This window comes from Colletes gigas, unplaced genomic scaffold (genome assembly GCF_013123115.1).
Source record: "Colletes gigas isolate AHSC1104 unplaced genomic scaffold, ASM1312311v1 Colletes_gigas_Sc00005, whole genome shotgun sequence".
NCBI classification, from domain to species: Eukaryota; Metazoa; Arthropoda; class Insecta; order Hymenoptera; family Colletidae; genus Colletes; species Colletes gigas.
Window position 1 is genome coordinate 920,043 of NW_025106634.1, and position 26,527 is coordinate 946,569.

General features: G+C 40.9%; 1 protein-coding gene across 1 annotated transcript in view; it reads right to left on the reverse strand.

Moving 5' to 3' along the window:
- The window catches only part of LOC122395268 (puratrophin-1-like), a 332,754-nt gene that overhangs the window by 75,578 nt on the left and 230,649 nt on the right, over positions 1–26,527 (reverse strand). Inside the window, exon 12 of the mRNA XM_043392713.1 lies at positions 994–1,119. Within this exon, the coding sequence (XP_043248648.1) occupies positions 994–1,119 (126 nt within the window). The remainder of the gene's footprint in view (positions 1–993; positions 1,120–26,527) is intronic.

Genomic DNA, 26,527 nt, shown 5'->3' on the forward strand with positions numbered 1-26,527 from the left:
AATTTACGCGGCGCCGTTCGGTTGGTATTGCAGCAAACAGCTTGGAGCCCGTGGCACCAGGTGGCATCACGCTATTGGGAAAATTGTGTTACCGATCTGGCGTGATCGAGAACCACGATGGATCCATGGATCATTCAATTCGTTTCTTAATTTATCCGTATATTTATTTCAAGATGAGTCTGATGCACTTTCACCTGGACGAAGTTTAATCCTGTGTTCAGTCGATGATTTATGTATGATCTACGGGGATCTAAATTGAAGGCTGTCTTGTTATCGACGGAGTAACAGCCTCGTCGGTAAAATAGTACCGATCTATAGATCATTGGAAAATTCTTTCCAACATTTTAGGAGTTAGTTTATCAGATTTAATTAATACTTACCATTTTATGGACTACATAACCTTTCTAATCTTATAGTCACATGTATTCATACTGTTATGAATCTAAAAAATATTCTTTGCTTTTGTAAGTATATTTTACATTACGTATTTTACTAAATCATATAGTCATCTGTGTGTTAAATAAAGTCGACTAATCGTGCCCTAACTTGGATATCAGTCCCATTATAGAGAAATGCAAAAGTCATCATTACGAGTTCGATCGTGGAATTTGACTAAATTAAATCCCTATCTTCGATCGGATCCAATCTACCTGACCTCAAATAACGCGTTTCTATAACGCGAGGCGGCAATTTTCAAAGGCGAGACACTAATATCATTCTAATTGTTTTCTTTTTTGCGCGGCGTAGGAAGTATGCGAATCAGTCGGGAGTCCTTGCAGCTGTGCTTCTCAGTTCCTCACAAAGAATCCTTTTATTATCATACGGTCGTTCCGACCGACTCTCGACGAAATTTCTTCCGTATCGAAGCGTGACGAAATGATCAATGAAACGTGAAAAAAGTGAAATCTCTCTGTAGCATGTATGAACCGATTCGTCATTGCTTTCGATTCTATTATACCGGGCATAGATATAATGCGCGAGAACTGTACTCACCATCGACGTGAAATAGAACTTCTCGAATTCCCTCTCGTGGAGTCGCGCCGACGTCAAGTTTGTCGCAGAGTGCTGCGCGTGTTTCGACAGGATGTCCTCGCCCTTTTTGCACAACCAAGACAGCACCTGCAATCGAAAACAGCAATTAGTCGGTGAAGTATTAAATAATGAATGATACTTTCTTCTCCTTTTAATTATTCCTGAACAATTACCTGTGTAAATAAATTTATTATTCTTTGGACTTTTTTTCGAGCACTCGTTAAGACCAATTTCCTTTGGTTAATCTTTCTGTCATAGTTACTTTACTAATTGCACCCATTCTCAGTCACGATGGTATACGAGTAGATCTTAAAAATTTTCATTTTTAATTTGATTTTTTAAACTTTTCCAACATTCTTAGAATTTGCAAATATTCTTCACTAAAATGCGCGTTGTTTGCATTTTGAAACATTAAAATCTTCCAATCCGTTCAGGAATTATGATTTTTTAAACGTACACATGACATTTCAGGGAAATCAGACAGACAGTGTCAGACATTATATTCTCGGTATAGAATTTTTTTCTCGAAAGTGCGTAAGATTACGGTGGTATGTGTATTCACCAAAAACGATTGTAATTGACCCCTGCAACCAAAAATAATTTTTTCCAGAATCATGCGAAACTTTTCAATTTCACCGAAAAATATCAGCACCCATTCGAATTTTTTTCTTGAATTCGCATAGGATTTCGGGGGTATGTTTACTCACGAAAAATGGTTGTAATTGACCCCCATTGCCGAAAATAATTTTTTTAGAACGATTCAAAATTTTTTTTTTCGCCCAAAAAACTTCTGCACCTACCGTCGATTTTTCTTAAAAATTCGTTTTTGATTTTTAATAAAATTGTTTGACGCTCTACGAAAATGTTGTTTAATACTTTTTTATAAGTATTTACGGAAACTTTGAAATCTGGAAGAATATGGTCCTGAGAAAAATGTTTTGCATGTCATAATATTTGATATTTGTCCTTTCGAACTACGTAAATAAGATTTTTTCTGTTACAGTAAATAAACGAGATGCTTGAGATAATGGAGTTAGTTTGTATTGTAATAATTAAGACCGATTTGCCTTTCATATGGGAACGTTCCTCATTCCTGGGAAATCAGGATAGAAACCGAGGTTATAATCGTATTTTGTCATGTATAAACTAGAAATTCTAATATAAATAATAGAGAGTAGCAGGATGTGAGTAGATTTGCAGACTGTTTTTCTCCAGATTTCTATCACAATTTATTCTATAGAGAAGAAAACTCGTAGTACAGTGTCAAAAGTATTTATTTTTATAGTGTCGAGTAACTCTTCCAAAATTGTACACAAATCATGTTTACTATCTATATTTCTGTTCTAAGAAATCCATAAAAATATTCAGTATCAAGTTTTCGAATTTTTTAGTGTAATTTAAACATGTTCTTGACACTTCAAAGCGAAGTATAATTCGATCGTGAAATTCAGACTGTAATTTTAATTGGACAAATAAGACATCGAAAGGCGTTAATCAATCGTCCGTTAATCGAAATCGTTACCTGCATAAGAATTTCGACCATCTCCTGTTCCGTGATACTTTTCGACAGTAAAATACGCGCTCGATGGCGTCGGTTAAGTTTCACAGCGTGCAACGGTTGCCACCTCCCGATACACAGTTGCAAAATGTAACGCGGCAAGACAGTGAGTAATTAGTGTCTGGTTGGATTCGTTAAATAATTAAGAACGGTTGCAGCTGCTACGCGCTCAGCAGCGGCAGGCCCGGTTATTTATGAACACCGTCGTAGATTGCATGTAAAACGTTCGAATAAATGACAGTCTAGCTTCCATTTTACGTTCCTCGCGTTCCCACAATAAACGCCGCCTTCGTATTAAGCACGAATCATTTATTAATAGAAGATCGAGATAAAGACTGACTCTCGTTTTAATGCTTACATTTTATTGCCTCGCGGACATCGCGATATACGATATTTCCGTAACGATGTTCCCACAGTCGGCACACAGCAATATTTCACGAAATCAATGACGCACGTACCCGATCCGATATTATTCTACAGAATTTTACCGGGTACTAGCAAATCCCGTTGTTTCATAATTACCCCTTTGAGCAGCACGAACGTACGCGGAGTTCGAGTTCCAGCGTGACTCTTAATTGATCGTTTAAAAGGAATTTGATTGTCCCCCGAGGCTCGTTTCCCAGAATCAGATACCCGCAGGAACCGTAACCAGGCAGGGTCAAAAGGAAGACAGGCATTTCGCCGCCATTTTATGAGGGTGCAAACTTCTTTCAACTTGGATGTCAAAAATTGTAGAAATCCAGTCTTCGAACAATTTTTTATTTACTTTTACTTTCACTTACTAGCTCGATTGTTTATTATTATAAATTCACTATTTTATTCCTTAAAAAATACTTTCCGTAAGTAAACTTGAAATATTTCTGGACTGTCAATTTTCAATTTATCTGAAATTTGAGGCTGTGGTTTTCTCCAAAAGCGAGATTCGACGTTCGTTAAAAAGTTTCAGGACTCTTCGAGTACGATCATTGGGTATTGCTGACACAGCGAATTTATCTGTCGATTTTCCAGCGAGGGAAATCAGGTCCCCGGAGATTGCCTCACCTGTCGATCGGCGTGTTACCTCGGAGGCACCCTCGTCGAGGGGATTCGCGAGTGCACCTTCGATAATTAGATCGCCGGTACGGGCGTGTCACGCGTGATTAATGATTCGTCGTTGCTCTCGGACGTGCTGGCGAGCGAAAAGTACGCGAGAATAATTAACGGGAGCAGCCCGGGCAGGAGAATGGCCGACGACGACGGTGGAAGGAGATACGGTGTCGGCGTCGTTGACGTCCTCGACGAGGAACACGGGCCCAAGAGAAGGGACCCGTTTCCGTTCCGCTGGAGGGGCCGCGAAACGACTTCGATCATAAGCAAAGTCGCCGTTTTTCGGGTCACTGGGCCGCGTTAGGCGGACGACGATCGAATATCGTCGGCCAGAGGCGTGGAATGTCGCGGTGAGCCGAGACCGGGGATTAATTCGCCCGAGATTTGGCCTGACGTTTGAAAAAGTGTACCGGTAATTGCCAACTGAAGTCGTGGAAGTAGGTGGAGGATCGTTATTAAGGAACAATTGATGGGGAAACAAGAGGTGGCTGGCACGTATGTGCTCGCGGAACGGACGAGTAACTGTGCTTTCGTAATTAGTATTGGCTGCGTTACACTGATAAAACTTGTTATTATTTCGAAAGTAACCCGGTATACGTTGGGCCCAAAAATTGTTCCCCTATTAGTAGAAAGGGACAGATCGGATGATTATAAGCGAAAAAACAAATACAGTAATGATTCGTAAATTGAACATTTCCATCCCTCTCAACTGGGGGGATTTCCAATGATATTGCTGTGTATAAAAATCTGCTGGTGTCGAAATTCGCCTCCATTGTACGAAAAATGAACACGCCAACGATGTTCATTTTAAGAATCATTATTAGTAATTCAAAGAATACGTAAGCTACACCCATATTAATAATCAGAATACGCAATTATCATCATTCTTTGTTACGGAAAGAAAGAATCATCTCGATTTTGGATTCCCTTTCTCCCACAAACTTAAATTGAAAAATGATCCAAACACGATCATATTCGATCTTCTCTAGCGAATACAATGGGAAATATGAACTCTTTGGTTGTTTTCGATCGAAAAGATGGGTCCCCGGAGCGGAAAAGGCAGTGGTACCTGTTCTGTGCGTTTTATCGAGGTAGAAACGCGTCGTTTTAGCGAGGTATCGTGGTATCGAAGAGTCTCGAGGCGATATCCCGTTAAGGGATAACACACGGGAACTTCTTCGATCATAAGAGCCCGGGAGTGCAGGTTATGCGGGTCACTGGGCCGCGGTTAAGCGAACGACGATCAAATACCATCATCGGTGGCCGTGTGCACGCGCCCGCCGCGTCGTGAGGTGTGTGCAGGTGCGAGCGGACGAGCGTGTGCAAACGAACATCGGGCACCGTGGTGCCACGACCCCGCGTCGCGCGGACCCGTGCGTTTTATCTCGCCTTCGCGCGCGCATGTTAAACCGTGTAAACACGCGCGAGTGTGCACGCCTAACGGCCGATAGATAGGTATTTAGGTTCGCCCGCGGCGCGAGCCGCTTCCGCCTGCGGTGCATCTTCTCACGAGAGGACTATACACTCTACGCGCGATCTTATCGATACCGGGGAATGCCCGACGCTCGGCGACCAGACTCCACGATTCGAATTAAGGGGTTACGATACTATGAACATCCAAAGAAAAGGCAAATTTCCACGTAGAAATATGTAACATTTATTCTCGATGCGTTCATTGTCCCTTAAAATATCAATTTTCTCTTTTAGTGCAATGATTCGTAAAATGATCGTGATTCGTAAATTGAACATTTCTGTTCTCCTCAACTGGGGGGATCCTCCTTGAACTCTGTGAAGCATAAAAGACGAAATTTAAAAAATCAACGAAGATATCAAGTCTATCGCAACATCAACCACAACACTGACACCAAAATTTCACTTTCCAGAATAGATACAGACACGAGAAAATAGATACGAGTCCACCGGATCTCAACGTGGAATTTTATGGTTAAAATTATCAGTTTTCTCGTATTCAAGATACCCGATCGTTACATTCTCGGTTTATCTTACAATTACAGGCAACACGATCCGTATCGTGGCGAGCAAACGTTCGTTTACGACCCCGAGCAACGGGCTCGGTGCATCAAAAGTAAAGCGACAAATTTTACGACGAGCATTCGTAGCCCTTATCGCGGGGGACATTTTCGTTCCAGATAAATACCGAGAGTTTCTTTTCCGTGGCACGATGAAGACCTTCTTCTCCGTAACGATGCACCTTCCCCGAAACACGTGTTTTACGATGCCGCCCGGTTTGGCTTTCGGGACGAGCCTCGTTTTATCGTTCCACATTCGCGCCGCGGACGAGATGGAAAGGACGTCGAACCAGGAACATGATCGCTTAGCTCGGAGACCTGTCGAGACCCAAATTTTTACCCGCGACCGCGGGGTGCTCCGGGCTCGTTTCATCTCCCTTTCACGCGACCCCCATTCGAATCGAGCTGCTTTATATCGATCACCAACGAACGATAAAAAGACTCCAATGGATACACTTTAATTAGACAACTCATGATTTTTTTTTTAACAAGTAAACCTGTATGCTCCATCAACAAGTTTGAGACTTTCTCTGACTTCAAACAATGTAAATATGTAGTCACAAATAGGTGCATCCCATATACTAACTAAATAAATAAAATAAAAATATTAGTGTGGATTGTACAATACAACAGTAATTTTTATGTAATATTATTCAGTTTATATCAAAGTTTCTCACGAGGAGTCTCTTTAATTTAAACGATTTTAGAAAACGTTCTAAGTTAGAAGGGACCATCAGTGACCACCATGACTGATTAAAAGAAAAACTGCGTTTTAACGTGACTGTCAACAAGATATGTGCAACGGATACATTAAACAATTTTAATTTTTCATAAAGATTATTGAATTAATTTTCTAAAATGCAAAGCAATGCATGCATACTATTAATATCAACAAAACTGAACTGCAAATTTGAAAGTACATTTTCCTAAATTCTCTAATGCATTTCTAGAGTCACTTTAATCTACGTTGAACTGAACTTCGTAACAATTTTCGAAGTGGGAACGTTTCGAAGCACGGATGGTCGCGTCGACGGTGTTATCGCATCGACGCCACCTGAATAAGTTTATTCGACTTAATACCCGGAGACAGGGGATTGGATCAATGGCTGGAAGCGTCGGATCGGTCGCACAGGTTGAATCACCCACGCGGGAATCCGTGATTCCCTATCGTTGAAAGTTCGCTTGATTTTCGCATCGATAGGCGCGTCGTTCGTTTTATCGGTCAGGACGGTGTCAGGCGAACGGCGAGATTAACGTCAGTTTGACTTACATGAAGCTACATCGACGAAGTACGCGAGGGATTGATGCCGGATACTGTGTAAAGCGCGTATTTATAGACTCCTCGCCGGTCGAAGCATCGCTTTACCGGAGAACTACACAATGGCTCGTGAAATGGGGCCTGTTTGTCAACTTTCGTAGAGCCTGAGTTTAATTCTTCGTTTTAAATCGATGCATCACATTCTGATCGATCAATCGTCACCTTATTTTTCTTACATACGAACTAACATTAAATTTTTATTTATATCTATTAGAGAAAATCTAACAAAAAGGAGCTTAGGAACGTAATGGTGATTGATAATAAATTTTCAATGGCTATAAACAGTTGTGTTTATTTTTGCATGATCATATGGCCAAATATGTATACTTATTACATTTTCATTAGTGAATCTAAACACATTATTGTGTTCTAAATGCACTTTGAAATGGTATTACTTTAAATGTAGACGACCAGAGTCTTTAAATTCTTGGATTACGATTTAATTTGAGACTGCGTGTGCCCATAGTGCGCACAATTTATCACGCGTCAGCATAAGTAGAAATAGTCAGTAATGGACAGACGCGCCAGGCATATCGTACTCCATCGCTCGAGCATTCGACAAATTTTCGAATTCAATTATCTTCAAAACGAAACACTATACGAAAAAATTTCATTCCACATTTTCCTTTTATTTTTTCACGTAGAATCACCCCCCTCTCCAGAATTTACATCTAGGTATTTTTTGTTGTGGTTGCCATGTATCCAAATAAAATAAGGACTTATTAGGCTACTGTGGGCTGTTGCAACGATTATTTACAAGATTTAAAAAAAACGACCACTGTTAATTAATTGGAAAAGTGTGTTCCAACATGATTATGTCCAACTACATAGTACACTGAAGATCAAAAACCACAGATGGGCATCTTTATTCGAATAATAATTCATAACATCCATTTATATCAACTTATTAGTTATGACTCTTTTAAAAATTAACCAGATGTGATTAGTAAGTTTAAACATTAACCAGATGTGATTAGTAAGTTAAACATTTCAATCCCTCTCAACACAGTGGACTTCGAGGCTCAACAATGACGCTGATGCCAACCCCCAAGCAATCTTCACTTAACGAATCATTACAATAAACGGAAACAAATCGTGAATAAAAATGGCCACCCAATTTAAATAAATTTCTTTAAAACTACATCGATATTTCACTCGATCCAACAGTACGACAGAAACGATACGACAAGCTAATTATTAATTTAAAGAGCTTATCGTGCCTCAAATTTCGAACCGTCGAGCGTGTCCCTGTTGCTCCACGGACGCTGCCAACGTAAATACGTTGCATAACGTCGTATTCAATCGAAGAAAGTGCGCACGCGTACGGCGGGGACACGTTTGGCCTTTCGTCTGAAAAATCGAAGCCGCTCGATGATCGTAAAAAGAGAAACGAGCGACAGGGATCGCTGGCAGCGATCAATCTTCGCGGCCAACGTGCGTCGAACAATTACTCGGGCAGGCGAACAGGCCGTGAAATAGTGCTATTCGACGTGGAAAAAAGAGGGTATCCGAAATTCGATCGCCGAAATTCACGTGGTACGAAAAGACCGGCGGGTTGTAAGCCGCGATAAGTATGCCATAGTCGCAATCAACGTCTCAATGAGTAATCGCACCGCCTAGGGGCACTCTTCCGCTCCGTTCTCGGTCTCGTTGGCGCAAGGTGACCGAGATGAGAGACGACATTCGTTTCGGTCGTTCTCAATGGAGCAACGATCGCCCGTAGGAAAGAAACAATTTCGGCCGCGCAAGGATCGCCCCACGAATTGTTTCGACCGTTAATATCCCGCGCGCGATGATGTACGATCGCTTCCTCTTTCGCGTTTCACGCTTCCATTCGGCGATGCTCCATTTAACGCGCTCCCAACAGCAAACGTACACGATCTACCAGTGTTCGATTAACCCTTTCGCGGCCTGAAACATTTTTTGTATTTCGAATCGACGAGTCCATCCGTAATTTGGAGAAAATGGTGAAACATCAAGAAATGGGGTAGTCTTTGTTTTATAAATTTTTTGTATCTTCAAGTATTAAATAGCGAAGGGACAGAAATTTTAATTCTGTCGACCATTGATACTGCATTTACCACTTTGTTGTGGAACATGATACCAGCACTTTATTCCAATAATTTTTTGCATCAGGAAAGTGATTTTAAGTAAAGAGACCGAGGCAAAGAATCAATGCATTTCCTGTGTCTGATATCGTTGGACGTAAGAGACAATAATTCCGTGTCCTCAAATAATAATAAATGATCAAATTTTCGATACACAAAAGCTTGATGTAAGGTAGAACGTGATTTATCCCTTGCCGTGACTATTACCGGCGAAAATTGTTTGACAGACAAGCAACTGGACGAAATTTTTGTGGTGCAATGCGTTTGAATAGAATGGTAGGTATTACATGACGAATTCATAAATTATGTAACCCGCTCCAGTATGCTCGACGAGTGACACCGCGGCACATAAATTATACGTGATCAATGTACAGGTCGATTTTTATCGGCCGTTGGCATGCAGTTCGTGATTTGAATATGGCGGTACACGGGCACGCAGCGATATTGTGGCACGGTAACGAATTGGGTTAGATGATAAGAATCGACTGTATCTGTACCATTTTAATAGCGCTCGAATGCCCCGAACGATTGAAATCGCTTCCATGATTTCGTCGAGCAAAAATGGGATCCCGTAATTTATATCTCAGGCGTTATGTAATTAAAAATCGATTAGTTGATGCTTTCATTTTATAAGAATACTAAGATGCTTAATACAAGTTTGGTTTGACTGAATAGAACTAGTTGGAGGTATAGTTTTCGGACCTAATACGAAACATTCTACTTTGGTTATTCTAGAGTCGTTCAAAACCAGAAAAAGAAGCGTTTACAGATATTATTTACAAATTTGTTTAATAATTAGAATTATTACAAAGTAAATTACCCAAATAATTCACTCGTTGTTGTAATATTTTAATAAACAGCCAAGCAAAGTGTATTAAAAATACAAAAATTTTACACGCATACAGTTCCCAAACCACTCATGTTTTTAGCATAATTGAACCTTTGTTAGAAGCGATGAAGGTTCCTCTTTAAAATGGCTTTTGGATTTTGTCGATCGGACTTTCCGTTTTTGAGATATCGTAATTTATGTAAAAGGTAATTTTTAAAACTTCACTGTCTCTCGCTTCCCCGTGTTAGAAAAGGCTATTAACGCGTATTAAAAATAGTTAAACTTTAGACGCGTGCAGTTCCGAAACCACTAGTGTTTTATTAATTATTAAGCCACTGTTAGCGGCGGTAAACCTTCCTCTTTAAAATGGTTTTTGGTTTTTGTCGATCGGACTTTCCGTTTCTGAGATATCGTAATTTATGTAAAGGGTAATTTTTTTAATTCGACTATCTCTGTCTTCGTCTTACGCGCCGGACCTCTCTTTCGCGCGTGCGTCGCGCTGATCTACCCGAACCTTACTACGGTCACGTGCGCGGTCAATGACCTCGTGCCGATGTAAACAAACGCTTCGGACCCTTATATCTCCGAAACTAGCCACCGCATCAACTTGAAACTAAAATTGTCATATCTCCGGAACTAATAAAGCTATCGACTTGTTCGAACGCTCATTTTAAAGAGCATTTCATCCTCTATCCAATGAATATATAAACTATTATTAATCATGCTGTTTTCAATGTGTATTTTGAAATCTAATTGTTAAATAATTCCCAATTAGATTGTATTCAATTTAAAAAGTAACTTTATTATATCATATCATGTTAAATTTAGATTTTGTAAAATATTATCTACTGAATCACGATGTAGAAAATGAAACAAGTGTACGCTTCTGGTAACGGATCCATTACATCGATAAAAACTGTAACGTGCTGTTGTAGTAGCTTTTAATTCTCCCAGATACCTCCAGAATTCAGGAACTGTTTCGCGGGGTGAAAAAAATGGTTCGCCGACAAAATGATGCTGCCGGCTATTAATACACCGGCGGAATCCGATTGCAGGTGTCGGTCTGATTGGCCGACGCCGGCCGACCGCGATTAAACAGAACGAGAACGAGAGGTGGCGGCGATGCACGAAGAAGCGCGCCAGGTAATGAGGATACAATTTACTCCTAATAAGAAGATACCCGTCATATTTTACGAGCAAACTGGCCGCTTCCGCGCCATGTATGGCGTCCCCGTGCGTAAAACCCGTTGCGCCGACGCGTCGGGGCCATTAAGAGGCGCGAATGTCTTAACGAGAAGGACCGCGAGCGAAACGTAATCCCTGGATATCGCCTCTTCCGTGGCACCGCGACAGCACAATGAAATCCCCCGCGTTATAAAATACTATATCCCGGCCCGTACGCATTTTATGCTCGCGACGAGCCTACCGTGAAACGATCGCGGGTACACGCACGGTAGGCGTGTGCTCGATTGTAAATCGTTCTGTGAAATTAACGAGGCTCCCGTCGATTCTGGCTCCTCGATATAACGACCTTTTTCCCTTTTCCCGGGACGTCGGGGACCATCGTCGAGCGGAGACCGCGGAACGATCTCGATGAAACCGACGTTACGATGTTTGCGACCGGTGATGTAAATTTTAGTTCTCAATAACGAGTTCAGGATCTCGATCGTAAACATTGGTTATTGGTTTAAAAAATTCAAACTGTAACTCGCGAATGAAAACGTGGATTCCAGTTAGCGAATCGATTTAAAATTGTTGGTAGCCTCGGAGAAATGAAATTTGCTTTACTTTGGCGGGGAATATTTTTCTTCTGGAAGGCTGGATTATTTATAACGTGGACAAACTTGAAATAATTATCGTGCTCGAAGTCCTCGGGGTTGTTGTGGACCCTACTTGTAAAAAATTATTTCTGAATGATTTCGATGCAAATAATGGCTCAAGTTATAAAATTCGTTTATCGGTATCGCTTGCAAGTAGTAGTAATTATAATTACTCTACATTCAGTGTTGATTGTTGTTTCTTGCGGATCACCATAAATTCTATAGTTGCTCAAGCTCGCTAAGCGATCCGAAGACAAATCCTCGTCGGGATTAGGGTTAAACGATTTGCATGGGAGGGAGAAAGAAGGAGAACGGGGGGGTAAAAAGGAAACATAGAGAGTCAGCCTTGGAAATTGCAGGCGGAATCAATTTGATCGCGAGTTGTTTGTATCAGTCCGAGTCTATTTCAACTCTAATCGCGTTCCCTCCTCTAATGACAGTGAACACCGGCGTGTACCACTGTGTTCCACCGCCGACCTACCTACCGTGCGTCGGATAAGGTGATTCAAAGTGAGGAGAGCTGCTTTCAGCCGAAGTAGACGGCAACTGATTACGCAGTTTCGAGGAAGAGAACCGCCGGTGTGCATCGTATATGGAAGGAAGGGTTCTCCGCTTGGGACTCGAGATTATAGTTATTACTGTAATAAAGATACACGGTTTGTTTGCTCTCGAACACAGAGGAAAAGGGATTCCTCCGACGGTCGCCCGGAATGCCGCGATTCATTCGCCCGGCCCCGCGGGAATACAAGCGTACGCGGCGTGTAATAAAATGTTTACGCTTCTAAACGATCTTTTGCATACTCGGACGCCACTCGAGCGCGTGTTATTTCTTTTCGAGTCGCCTACTCGCCGACACCGATACAATTAGTGGACTCTAGAAATTTATTTATCTTAATAAGCGATACTCGGATTTTAGAAACTACCATCTCTCGTGTGACAAATGTTTTGCCAATTTTCATCAAATGTAATAATAATATTCTAACTTAATTTCCTTTCTATCTTTATTCCAAAAAATGTATACCCCATATCGAGAATTTTATATTTTGTAAAAAATACTGCCCCAGTCGATGCTTGGAGTTCACAGGGTTAAGTACATAAGGTGAAATTGTGCTTCCATTTTTGGAGATAACAGATGTCGCCCGTGCGGCGACATAAATTTTCCCCTTTCTTTGGTCGCAGCTTGGAACGTTAGGGGGAGAGTGCAATTGCTAATGAAAGATTAATGATACTCTTAGAAAACTATCGAAGAGGCTGGAGCGCGACAGAAGAGAGGCGGGGAGGGTGTCTGGCTATTTCTTTCGGATCATCGTTGTCCTCTCGCGGACACGTAACTCTCTCGGCCCGAACACGGTTCTGCTTTTAGCACAGCGCAAGGTGAGAGTGCATTTTATGGACAATTAACGATCGTTCCCACGGGAACACTTTGTCGAGGAAACGCCGTTTCGCCGATCTTGCGTTCCCGCTGATAAGAAGCGGATCGAACGTGACCAATTAAAGGACGCCTTGTACGAGATCAGTTTTCGTTTTACATACTCCGGGACTTCGAGGAGTTGCCGGGTTTCACCCTCGAAATGTAAGAAACTTCGCGACCCGTTCTGGCTTTCTATTCCGTTGCATAACACGGCTCGTTCCCGAATCGGAGTCGTACGACGATCGTTTATCGGGCTGATTACATGCCTCCTTCGTGTGACAAACGCTCGGTTGCAGCCGCGACAACGACGATATTTTGACGGCAACGGCCAACTGGAACGACCGTTCCCAATAAAATCGATCGAAGTTACAGGATTCTGTTTTTCGCGAGAGCCTTCGTTTTCGAGATAAGTACAATTTACTCGAATAAAACGTCGGGAATAAAATGCTACATGTTGGGACTTATCGTTGTTATCAGTATGGAAAATTATCTGAATAATATTCCCCAAAATTGTAAATACCACCAATCAATTGTATCACCATATTTTTATTCCCAATGTAAAATAAAGAATATTCATGAATTTACTAAACTAGAATTTGAGAATATATCTTGACCATAATATATTGAACTCATTTTTCACGAAAACGAGGGCTCCCGCGAAAAATATTCACAGCCAGATTTCGACTGCTATTTTCGCGGAGAATCGTTCCCCGGAGGGTGTTTTCGCCTCGACGAAGGTTCCGAGGTTGAAGAAGCAATTTCAGAAAATACGTTGTAAAGCAAGGAAGTTATCACCGTCGTTCCCCCTAATCCCCAACCACCCTCGATAAGATAAGGCTCGCGAGCACTTACGCTGTCGGAGTTGCGGCGCATACGCGCGTGGTAACTAATTACACGAGGAGGACCGGAGCGTTTACACGCGGAACGCGGCGTTTACAGGCCAACCCGGCTGTTTCCTGTTTACAGGCGACACAGGGAGCATTGTTCGATTCGGTGGCAATGGCTGGGCGATCGCGCGAAGAAGGGAACACCGCGTGCCAGCGATACGTTCCGTTAATTACGACTTTTCTAAGATTTTCTGGATCCTGTTCCCACGACGAGAATGAAAAATGAAAGTGGAAGCGCCGCGGAACGTCGCGTACGTGAGAAGTTCTTAAAGCGCCCGTGATCGCGTTATAATTACGGGATGCTTTGCGTGAGATCGAGAGGAGGGAGTGGATCTTGCCAGTATGTACGTGCTCTTGAGAACTCGAGCACAATGCTATTTAATAATTAATTTCTTTGCGCTTCTGCGCGGCGAATTCACGCTTCCTTGCAGGAATTTTTCGGTTTAATTGAATACGGCGTTGGAAATACAAATGTACACACTACCGAGCCCTCTTGCAATTATGTAGAGATTGGAGTGAAATTATGTTGTTATCAATTTTTAGTCCAAGTAAAGTCTCCCCTCTATGTTAAACTGGCGAGTTAAAGAACTTGTGGACTTTGTTGTACGATTATAATATACTTGCTTTTTGTACCTATACGTTCTGGTGTTATTCTGGTTGATGATAAAAAGGTGCTTTTGACTCGGAGCTGTTTCTAAATGTCTTTTATTTTTATTGCCACTGCTATCTATTTTATTTCATTTAGGAATCTGCAGTCAATCAAAATACATACTATAGTAGAAAATTATTTTATTTGTATTAACAATGTATACACTGGTGGATAAATTTATAAGACATTCTGAAAATGATTGAGTCACGAGTTTAATATTACTACAATATTAAATTATACCAAAAGAGGTGCCAAAGTGTTGTTATTGAAATTTAATTTAATTTTATTTTTAGATACGTAGTTCAACAATTTTATCTTCCTTGGAGGATTTTTTATAAATTTTTCAAGCAGAAAAAAAATAAAATAACAATGACCATTGGTAAATATTCAGCAACAAAGGGTACTTTCTGAAAGGATAATATCACTGCGTGACCTCGGGTCGGTTTATACTAACGGTTGAGTCATGGTACAGTCGAGATTCAGTCAAATATTATTTTATGCTCTACTGCTTGCCATCCTTCACGCTCCACTCGCGTTTAGCCCTTCGAATCGCATCTGGACGTGTTATGGCAGGACAGTGACAGGTACTAATTTAACATCCTTTCAAAGTATGACTACTTTCATGGAAAATGGTTGAACTTCAATGACAGGGAAAATTACTTCGCGAATGTATAATTTTCTTTCGCAACTTCAATTTCATTTTTCACTCTCGTTTTTATCAGTTCATGAATAATCCCTTGTGCAACGAAATTTGAATAAACATAAACATGGTATTACAGATCAAGTAGAACACAATTTTTTGCTCGGGAATGTCTGCACTTTGAGAACTCATTCTACTTACAGACACTCAGTTGCTTTAAAACCTAAAATAGCTTAATGACGATTCTTTTTTCAACAAAATATTAACATATACAAGACGTTCTAAAACTGATGGTATCATACAGAAATTTATATTGTTCGAAACTCTATTATGTAGAGGATTAGTGTACTTTAAAACCAGAGTTGCATAAAGCAAGGTTTATCCAGCAGTACTCGAGTCAAGTTTCATTTATGATAACACAAATTGAATTTAGGAAATCTATGAATAAAATTTCAATTATAGACATTTTTGTGGAATAAAATATATTCATCTATTTTTAAAAGTCTCTTAGAGTGCAAAGGGTTAAATAACAATATCTTTCAAGAGCCCAATGGACTTGCTCAGTAAAAATTTCCCCAAATCAACAAGAAAATTGTATTCATTTTATTTCTAACATTATTATTCGTTTTCCTCTATTTCGTACCTTCTGACTTCAAGTTTAATGATTCCAAGAGAGCCCTAATTATTTTCTATATCCACTAATGGCTCCCTATGCCAAACATCGACATCTTAACTAACTCATCACCTCAATTTCTATCTAAATAACAATTTCACCCGAAATTCTGAGATCCAAAGGGCTGTCATCCAGTAACAGGTAGTTTGTCGAACGAAAGGGGACACCGAAATCGTTGTCACGAGCGACCAACAACCGAACGGGTCGCATCATCCCCGAGGATCGTTCCACGTGACCGTGGGAACAGGCTCCCGACGAAACGTACACGACGAGGGAGCACCGTTTCCGGACGGAGTGTCCGTTTCGTTTGCACGGCGTCAAAGAAGACGGGGCTCGCGCCACTTCGTCGCCGTTGAATTATTACCGCGACCGCGTGCAATATAATTCGCCTGGCGCATAATATATTGCGAAAATCAAACACGGCTGACAGCCGGTTGGCTAGACAAAAGACGCCATTGGCGAAGCGTAAATCACCTTAGGAGCCCCAGAGTCTCCTCCGATCCTCTCTTCGGGGTCACGCCACCACCTTATCCTCCCTCTGGCTCCCCCCCACTGGACAGGGTACCCTCTGCGACGCTCTTTAAGGGGACCACACACCGCGGTCCCGAGCACCACGACATGGAAACCATCGGGAGACGTCACCGTAGGACGTCGCCTACGAGTGTTTACGGACCGGTCCCGCGCTCCAGGCCGATTTTGAGTACCTGCTAGCTACTTGCCTCTTCGAGAGCCGCGATTGCTATCTCACAGCGATTTGTGACCCACCCTTTCCCCTCCCCCCGCCTTCAATGGACACTTTGTTGGCATACGTGCGCGTTTTATCGGCCTCCACGGAGCACTCGTTCGCAAATTCAACGCTGCGTTAAATAAATAATTCTCCGTTTCACCCTCGACATTCTTTTTGATTCTGGAAACAATTACACTGTGGTGTAAAAAGTTTCTTCAATGTGCATCATTAGACGTTTCTAAAATGGAATCTTTTACGTCAAAGTGATTTATACACAGTACAGGAAGTCGATTTTTTAGAAAATTGACCTGAAGTGGAGTTAAAATTATTAAATGATATTATAATAGTAGCTTATGTAAACTCTTAGAAGAACCGATTAATGTAGAAGATTACTAAAAAAAAGAATTATAGAATTGAAATAGAGTCCCCAATTTTTATAATCACCCTGTACATCTCTAATGTCTTATGTCTTCACACATAAATATATTTTAGATTGTCCATCGCCATTATATTTCTAATACAGTCCTATACAATTCGACGAGATAGAGAACGTTTCTGATACTTTCTTACCATGCATTGAAATCACCGGAGCAGCATCGATATCAATATCGTGTTCACGATCGAATTGCACAAAAATTAGCGGAATTACCGAGTTTGAAATTTCTTGCAATACAATTGCAATGTATTTCGTTACAAAGGTCGCGATTATTGAGTTTCTGGTCAAAGAAATTAATAAAAGCATCTATTTTACGAATTCTCGAACGTTACAAGTCTGGTGGGTCACTCAAACAGCAGCTCACAAACCAGAATGAATTCTATTTGTGAATATTTAGCCCCCAAACAAGACTTAGAATTTCCTACGAAGTTTGAGAAAACTATAAATGACCAGTGTTTACACCCTTGGTCCATCCTTTTACCGATTCATCTTGCTTCCTCCTCCGGTTAGGCAAATAAATAATTCCACATACCTTCGTAAACACTATATCGTTTTCATCGTACAATAAAACACCCTGGACCCGACAAACTACTATGATCATTAACCCTTCAGCATGGAGGCATTTAAATGCCCCGTCTATACCGGGGTCTACCGAGCAAAATATCATTAAGAATCGATTTTCTCAAGACACGCGATACATCATCCCACCGAACCATTCCTGCATCTACCATCCACGCAAAATTGCATTTGCTCCATTCGATGACGTCGACAGTCCTCTCACAATAAACACTGACGGGTCAAGCAATACCGAAAACAAATAATCTTACCGATTAAAAGTCCAATACTCTCCGAAATCGGCACCCACGATCGATCACCAACGAATCGACTATATTCGATATTCAAAAGCTCTCACACGCGAACAGATTGCATCGTCGCGTGTTCCTGGCGCGCACGCGCCAACGAAAAACGTCCACGTTCATTGTCGCCCGGTTCGTTTATTGGGATTCACCGGATCGAGGGACTCGGGATCGGCGATCGAGCGTGTGCAAAACGGACTCGCGTGCGTGGACGACTCGATGTGGCCACCACATGTCGCGCGATCGGTTACACACGGACACTGTGCAATTGTTCGAACACGCGCGCGTCACCAGACTCGGTTCCGCTCGGATCGAGAGCGAGTCCTCGACGCGATCGGATGCTGCGGCAGTGAAAGAGTCACTGATGCCTGCTCCGATCGCGCGTTAAGACGTACCTTAGTTGCACAGAGCCACACGCCCCTCCCACCTCGTCATGATACTTGCGCCACATTGCCCACACCTTCCGTTTCCGAAACGTCCGTTCGCGTTCGACGATTCCTTCAACCCAAACCGTCGTGCAATTTGTAATTTTTCATGATCTGATGGGGACAATTGTATCATCGAACATTTTTTATGGGATAAATAATAAATTCGACAACGTGGAAGACTTGTATGTTGAATTAATCGAATTGGGACCACTTGTTCAGAGTTTTGATTTTCGACTCGAGTAGTCTCCTGCATGTTTATTATCGATACTTATATTTTTAATATTTTTCATATCACTTTCATATTTGTATCGAATTCTCTTCAGTGCAATGTCATCTATATTTGGAATATAATATTTGTGTGCATTTTCTGACCAATTTCATGTATCAAACTAGAATGTTCATTTCGAGAAAATCTATTTAATTTTCATAATAAAATCATATTTCAAATGCAGATGATATACTGAGAAGGGTCCAATACGAAGCTGAAAACGTTACATAAGCTTCTATTTGTAATCCTAATATTTATGTCCAATCCAGACAAAGTTTTCGTTGCTTGCCCATTATACAAGATTTTGAAACTCGAATCTAACATAAAAGAACCACTTATTGTTAGCTTTAAAATGATATTCAAAATATCAATTATTCATTCAACGTGTACAACTTCAATTTAATGTAAAATATGCTCGAATTTATAGATAATTTATCTAAAAAAATTTCCAAATACAAAGTATAGATAGTTCAGATAGTATTAATACTTGTCATGCATGGTGGTCATAAAAAACAAAAATTAAAATACTAACTAAATCATATAATTAATTGCTCACTGTTCAATAACTGTATCACCCCGTATAAAAGCAAAACGGCTCGAGAATAACTGTTAGAAGATGCAAGCGTGACCGACGATGCTTCCGTAATTTTCCTTGAGAAATTATACTATATTTAAAAGCTGTTTATCTATAGAATAAATGAAATTAATTATCACTCTTGAATATGGTATTTTTATATACTCTTATACATCAGTGAAATGTTTAATAAAATACCAAGGCTAAAGGTTAATGAAATGTAACCAGTCGCAAACGTTACTTACATAAATATATTAATTGTTATGACCACCAATGCATGACAAACACTATTTTTACCAAACAATAATTCGATAGCCCATGGACTTGAATCAAGGAAAACTTACGTGAGTAGTTCGAATCGAAAATTTTCGTTGCCAGGAAAATTATTAAGCCTCTCGATATTCAAAGACGAGATTACCGTCGATGTTATCAGACGATCGATTTCGAATTCGCGATTGCACTTTAATTCATTGCTCACTGTCAAAAAAGATAATTATAGTTCGAATTGCGTTTGATAATAATTTCTTCCAGTTCCGCATCGAGTGAAATAATTATAATCGCGAACGATTTGTTTCAATTTAACGACTGCTTCGTTGCACGTTAAATAGAATTTAACTTCCTGTTAAATCGAAGCAATTGTGATTTGGATTATATAACACGTTTAGATTGCCGTCGATATTTTATACGTATAAAGTGGAATAGTTATGGACGGGATCCATAGACGTTTATAGTCCAATTTGACGATGATCAACTTCAATTTGACGATAATTGCTTAATTCGTGGAACACTCGCAATTAAAACTATGAAAATCCCGCACAGGCTATCGTTTAAAACTGGTTATTGTTCAATAAGAGAACCATGGTTTAATAACACAAAGATGGGAGCACTGAACGAGCATTCTTTTTCTCACTGGCGTCTGGCGTCCGTGACGGCTTGAGAAAGACTGAAGGTTTCGCGGTTCGTGAGTGGGAGGCCGAAGTCTAATTAGGTGCAAATGTATAAACAAAATACAGTACCTGGTACAATTCCGTCCCGGTAAATCGAGTATCGTAATTGACGTAAAACATTAGGATGCGCGTTGAACATAAACTAGAAAAACTATTTAAAAAACGTGCTACCTGAAAATACTTCTATCGAGATCCACAATTATTACGTAAAGCTGGAATCAATTAACATCAATTTCTCGTAAACGTTCCATAAGTTATCGAACTATATGCTCTATTGGTCGTTCACAAAAATATTTCACATTTGAAGAATCCTACATTCTTTTGCAATTAACTCGACTTTTGTAGTCTGAAATATTCCCAGATTTTGTCGATTAAATCTAACACCAGCATTATCAATTTTCTGTAGAAGTTTACAGTATTTCGTTGTTTTACAACTACCAAACTAATTTACCAAAGAGAAGAAATTATTCAAATATTTTTTAACGCAGGGTGTATAAAATGAAAATAGATTCCGTATGAAAAAATTAATTGTGCTTAATGGTACTTAATCGTTTAAAACAATTTACAGTGCCCGAACGAACGTCGTAAAAGATAATAACGCGAAAGAAACCAACGATCGACGTCACGACCGGACTGTACATTATTCAAGCACGCGTAAAAGAAGGAGAAACATTACCGAAATTAAATGTATAAGTAATCGCGCGCCTGGAATCGTCCGCGGCCGGGGGAACGGAACGAATTACTCTCGGGGCTCGCGGCGATTGGAGGCGCTCAATAACGATCAATAGCGTGTAATTATTTCCAGGATAGAGCGAGAATGTGAAGAAATAAACGATCAAGGAGGTGTATCCTGGGTGGTAGATTAGAAGTTTTCGAGTTGCACGGATGTTCCCTGGCGGTAGAGCCGTGCCTGCGGCCCGAGACTTGCATACTTAATGACACGAGCGAGTCCGAAGCTATTTCCTGTAATAAGGATCTTCGTCCATCTGCCCGGATCTCCACTGGAGTACGGGAACAGGAGAGAGATACGAGAACCCGTGCCGCATAATTCACGAGTCTGGCTAATAACCGAGTCGCTGGATGACTCAACGATTCCTTGAAAATACTAATTGTTCAACGGTACGCGCAGCAGATCCAAATATTTGCACTTGTAAATCAAGAGTGCTCGAGCGACGCGCGTTTCCACGACTCTGGCGTACAAAAAGGCGCGCAATCTGTAATACATAGCGCACCATAACGCGTCACACCTTTAACACGTTGATTGCTAGACCAGAAAGTCATTAATTCAAATTTATTTCCCTTAAGATTTCAATTTGAAAATTAATTGTTTTGGTTTCACAGTGAGAGGTCCTGTGGTCCATATAACATAATATAACTTGGCAATTAAAGTGTTGAAAACGGATAGAATACATTAAACGTAGAACCCATTTAACCACGTTTCTGCTCTGGTAATTCTTAATCACAAATTGAACTGGTACAATTATTTCTATTGTCCGTGTAAAATGTTCTGTAACTCCTTTTCCTTACTAAGAGGTTAAGAATTCAATTTTCTGACAATTTTTTAAATAAATTTTTTTAAGAATATCCTTGCATTGTAGTTTCTGAAGAAGATCCAAATCATAGAACAATGTCTTAAGTCAACGTAATAAATTTGTTTTTATTGTCTGCATAAAATGTTCTGTAACTCCTTCTTTTTACTGAGAAGTTAAGAAGTCAATTTTGTGACAATTTCTTGAATTACATGAACCTGTATATGTTTATTTTAAGAATATTTTAGCACCATAGATTCCGAAGAAGACCCAAATCAAGGAACGAGACGTTGAGTGGATGTTATAAATTTGTTTCCTGAGGTCCAAGAAGATTATTGTTCCGACGTTATCCTTTAATATAAAGTCCACCAGGTAATTCGACGAAGACGAGGAACGGAATACTCCCCCAGGGCGGTTAGCAGAACGGCGATTCACGCACCGAGACAAATTTTTCACGCTGTGCGGTTGCGAGAACGCGTCCCGTTGTTACTGCGGCCCGGGGAATCTCAACGCGAATTCCGCCGATGCTAATCGCGGCAGATCTCTCCGGCAACGCTTCGTCGAAGTACCAGCGAGTCGTTTAACCTTATCCACGGAGGCATCTGTGTTTCAGTTATAGACAAAACTGTGTACATATTCAGACGGGCCACGATCACAGAGTAATATCTACCGATCCGCGGTCCCTGATAAACTCCAGTTATGTGTCTACGCGACACACTTATTCAATTAAATCGACGACACGCTGAATATTCTTTAACGTAATTGTCTCCTTTTGCGTACCAGGCGAACAAGTGTAACTGCAAACCACGACGTTCAGGCACTTAAATTAGCTACGGGGAAGTCAATGATCCTAAATAGAAATTTAGCCACGTTAATTACCAAGAGGAAACATACAGAATTAAAATATTTGCACAGGAGGAAATTGTAAATTATACGAGAAAAAAAATTCATGGCCCATAACAGAGTGGTCAACTTTTTTACAATAGTCTTGAGAATATAATAGGAAGGTGACTTCAACGCATGGTAAGGAAAGTGCAGTAGTGACTTCAACGCGTGGTAAGGAAAGTGCAGTTGTTCTCTTCGATGCGTTCATGATATGACGATGAATTATTTGAAATAAAATATTCTCTTCGATGAATAAAATTACCTATTTATATAAACAAGTGGAAATAAAAAAATTAGCACAGAAAAACATTGAATTCTGCTTCAAATTTAATGGAGGCTTCTATTTGACGATTCCGTTGTACAACACTTTTTAAATCGAACCACCCATTTTTTTAACGATTCGTTCCATTACTCGATTCATTGTTTGAGGTGTTTTAAAGATCAAAATATACTTGGCAGGCTTTTCTCTCGATCGATGACACGAATGGCAAGATACCTGCGAGTCATTTGGCGTTATCAGCCAGTCATCTGTGTTCCAGTCATAGACAAAACTATGTACACATCCAGGTGGGCCGCGATCGCCGAGTAATATCTCTGATCCGCGGTCGCAGATAATCTGCAGTTATGTGTCTCCGCGACATACTTATTCAATTAAATCGACGCGCCGCGAGTCTAAATATTCCGGCTGTCCCGGGTCGACCGCTGCGAGCGTTAACCTACATTCCGTGCCAATTAATTACATTCTAATAAACGCCGCGGATAAATAGAAACGCTAAATATTTATGCGTTGCGTGACTGCTGAATTGTTGCTAGAGGTCCGGGTGCCCAGCGTGGGCTCGCTTCGAGGAATTTTCCGCGCGATACGAGACTTCGAGGAAATCTAAACCGAGCAAAGTGGACGTTAAAAGGCACGTTCGCGCCAGACTCTCGTAGAAATTAATCATTAGGATCGGCGAGATTTATTTTACATGGTAAAATTTAAGTAGAATAATAATGTGTTGTGTTTATTACCCTTGGGTCTCCATTATTCCTACAAACAATTTATCCACTCGAACGAAGTGTTTCGTTTTCCTTGCTACCTCTTGCAACGAGTATGTCTAGCAAGATAATGCTTAGTCACCGTCTAAGCTTCTAAATATCTGACAGGCAACCTTAGAGTATAAATACTCGAAACGTGGACCTGTTGGGCTAGCAACGTACACGAGAAGTCTACTGTAAATACCCAAATAGAAAGTTTAGTTATTATCAACTTCGCTTAACAATCGATCAACTTGAACAGACTTCGTTTTTTCTATCATTTTCTACAATGATTATTGTGATGGAGTTCCTGGCAAATTATACGCTTGGTCAGCACTTAGATTAAAGCAACCAGAAAATGACCTGAAAAGCCTTCGGGTCTAATGTCTTCTTTGATTTTTATGAGAATCTGTACTCGAAGGCAGGTAAACTGAGTTATAACAATAATACATATTACTATCAGCGAGTAACAATCGTATTTGGGTAAAAGTGACTCGCAAAACAGAGAATTTACAACAAAGCATAAAGCCTGACAGTAATCGACACTAAGTGCTGGGTACTCGGTTGCAACGACTCGGCAGAAAGAACGTTTCTGATTGACTGAAGGAGGTTCCCATAGTTAAGCACACGGATTCTCATAGTTTACACTAATACGCGAGTGTTAGAATGTTCGTCGAGTGGGGATGACCTCAGCCCTTAATGACTAAACGAGTACGGTACGGACTTCGCGCGAAAGTAGATTTAAAAACAGAAAGTACGGCCAGTAATGCGCGAAGATAACTGTTCGGGGCGAAGTTATCAGTCGAACGTATACATCATCCGCGAGGGAAAGAAAGCTGGTCGTCCGACAGCCTAGTATCGAGAGGATAACGAAGATACTTCGGGAGACTTCGAGTACGTCACGGTGAAATCGGCCCGCGGAGAAAAAGGAAGACGTTTCTTCGATCGTTGTTCGGTTAACCGAGCCACCTTAAACGTCGAGTATCATAAAACCAATTACCCCGCTGCCCGTCTACTCTCGTAACCGAGCGTTTCGCTGTTACGCGACATTGCCTCTCGCGTAATTAATGAACAAAGTTAATCACCTTCGAGAGCGGCCGTTAGCCGGGAGACATCACGCGGCGCGAGCCACGATCTCGATCGATCCACGATGTCGTAACCGCGCCCTTACGGCTGAGTTCCGCTCTTCCACGCGTGTCCCTCGGACCCCGAGGAACTGCGAACCGAGGAAGAGAAAAAAGAAAAATGGTGGGAGCCGACTTAGATCGTACGCAGCATGGCGGTACCCAGCAGCGATCGCTGCACCAGGTGGATCAACGTTACCGTACACGCGCCTGGAACGCATACAACAATGCTCGCGCGTACTCGGTACGCACGGGGATCGCAATTAGCATACCAGAGCGTTCCAGGAACTCCGAGAGTCGTTCCGTTCTTCTCCAGAGACCAGAGACGCGCGAGTCCGGGTGACTCACCGTGCCTGAGACTCGAGTTCGAGGCTTGGGATCGCGAAATCGGTAGCGATCGGCGTTGTTTTTTTAACTAATTGTCGACGATCGAGGCGATAAACTTCGCGGATACAACGGCCGGGGGGAAGTCGATCGAAACGCTAGGCGGTTGTTTATGGTTGGGGATGGGTTCCGGAGAACTCGCGAGGTACCAGACTGTTGGACGGTGATTTTTTATGAGACTTTGCACGGTTGTTCTTGTGGTTTAATTTAGGAATTATTTTGTATTTTGCTGTTGTTTTCAATTTTAATCCTTAAGTGGACTCTGAATTTCGAGTGAATTATTTTACTTAATGTGGATTTTTACCAAATTGGTAAATGGAAATCAACTTTCCTTCAATGCATTTTAAAAATGGAGGATTACATACATTTTCAAATATAATCTAATTTTGAATATGGAATCTGATGTAAATCCAGTGTTAAGAATTATCCTATGGACTTTGTCGACTTTCTTCTGAAGCCTGTATAATATGTGGGTACGTGACGAAACGGTGACAAAATAATTTTATGGAGAAAGGCGAGTAGAAAAGAATTCTTAGAGAAATAGTCTGGGAATGGAGTATCACTAACGTTTCGAATTCTTTCGCACGATCTGGCATCAACCCAGCTCGAGATTTCATCGGAGTTTCACGGGACCATCAACCCGTTGCGACAGAAACGAGAATTGTATTAAATTCCATCTTTTATAGATCTACGTGTTAAGTAACGGAGCTGCCCCATTCACACATTCTACGGATAAAAGGGACTAGCTTTAAACTCCCTAACGAGTGCAATAAAATCATAAGTTTTCTTCGACGCGAGATGACCCTCTTGCGCAACAAACTACAGTATTTGGGAATGGATCTTTTATCTCGTCTTAATGAAAAATTATTAAAGATTAGTGTGGCCTTTCTGTCAGAACTCCACGAAATAAAAAACATTAATAATTCCAATATTATGCAATAATTGAAATTCTATTGTATTTGTTAAAGTATGATACACTGTCCTGAAGAAGGTTTTTACCAAACAGAATAAATTGAATATTATCTAGCAATAATTCACTTGCAATCAAAAAGGAGTCTAACTTTTTCCTCCACGAAGCAGCATATTGCTTCAAATATTTAAATATTGGTCAAAACAATAACCTCGAGCCAATTTCACGTATACCAATGAATGGAAACTCATTGGAATAAGGAAGACGAAATCCAGCGATAATCGAGTCGCCGTTCGATTACAGCGGTCGATCAGGAGTCGCGATCGATCGCGAAAGCAAGAGTGTCGCAAACGCGTGAAACTCGAGCGACAAAGTAGACTTATGCTCGTGTACCTCGTGC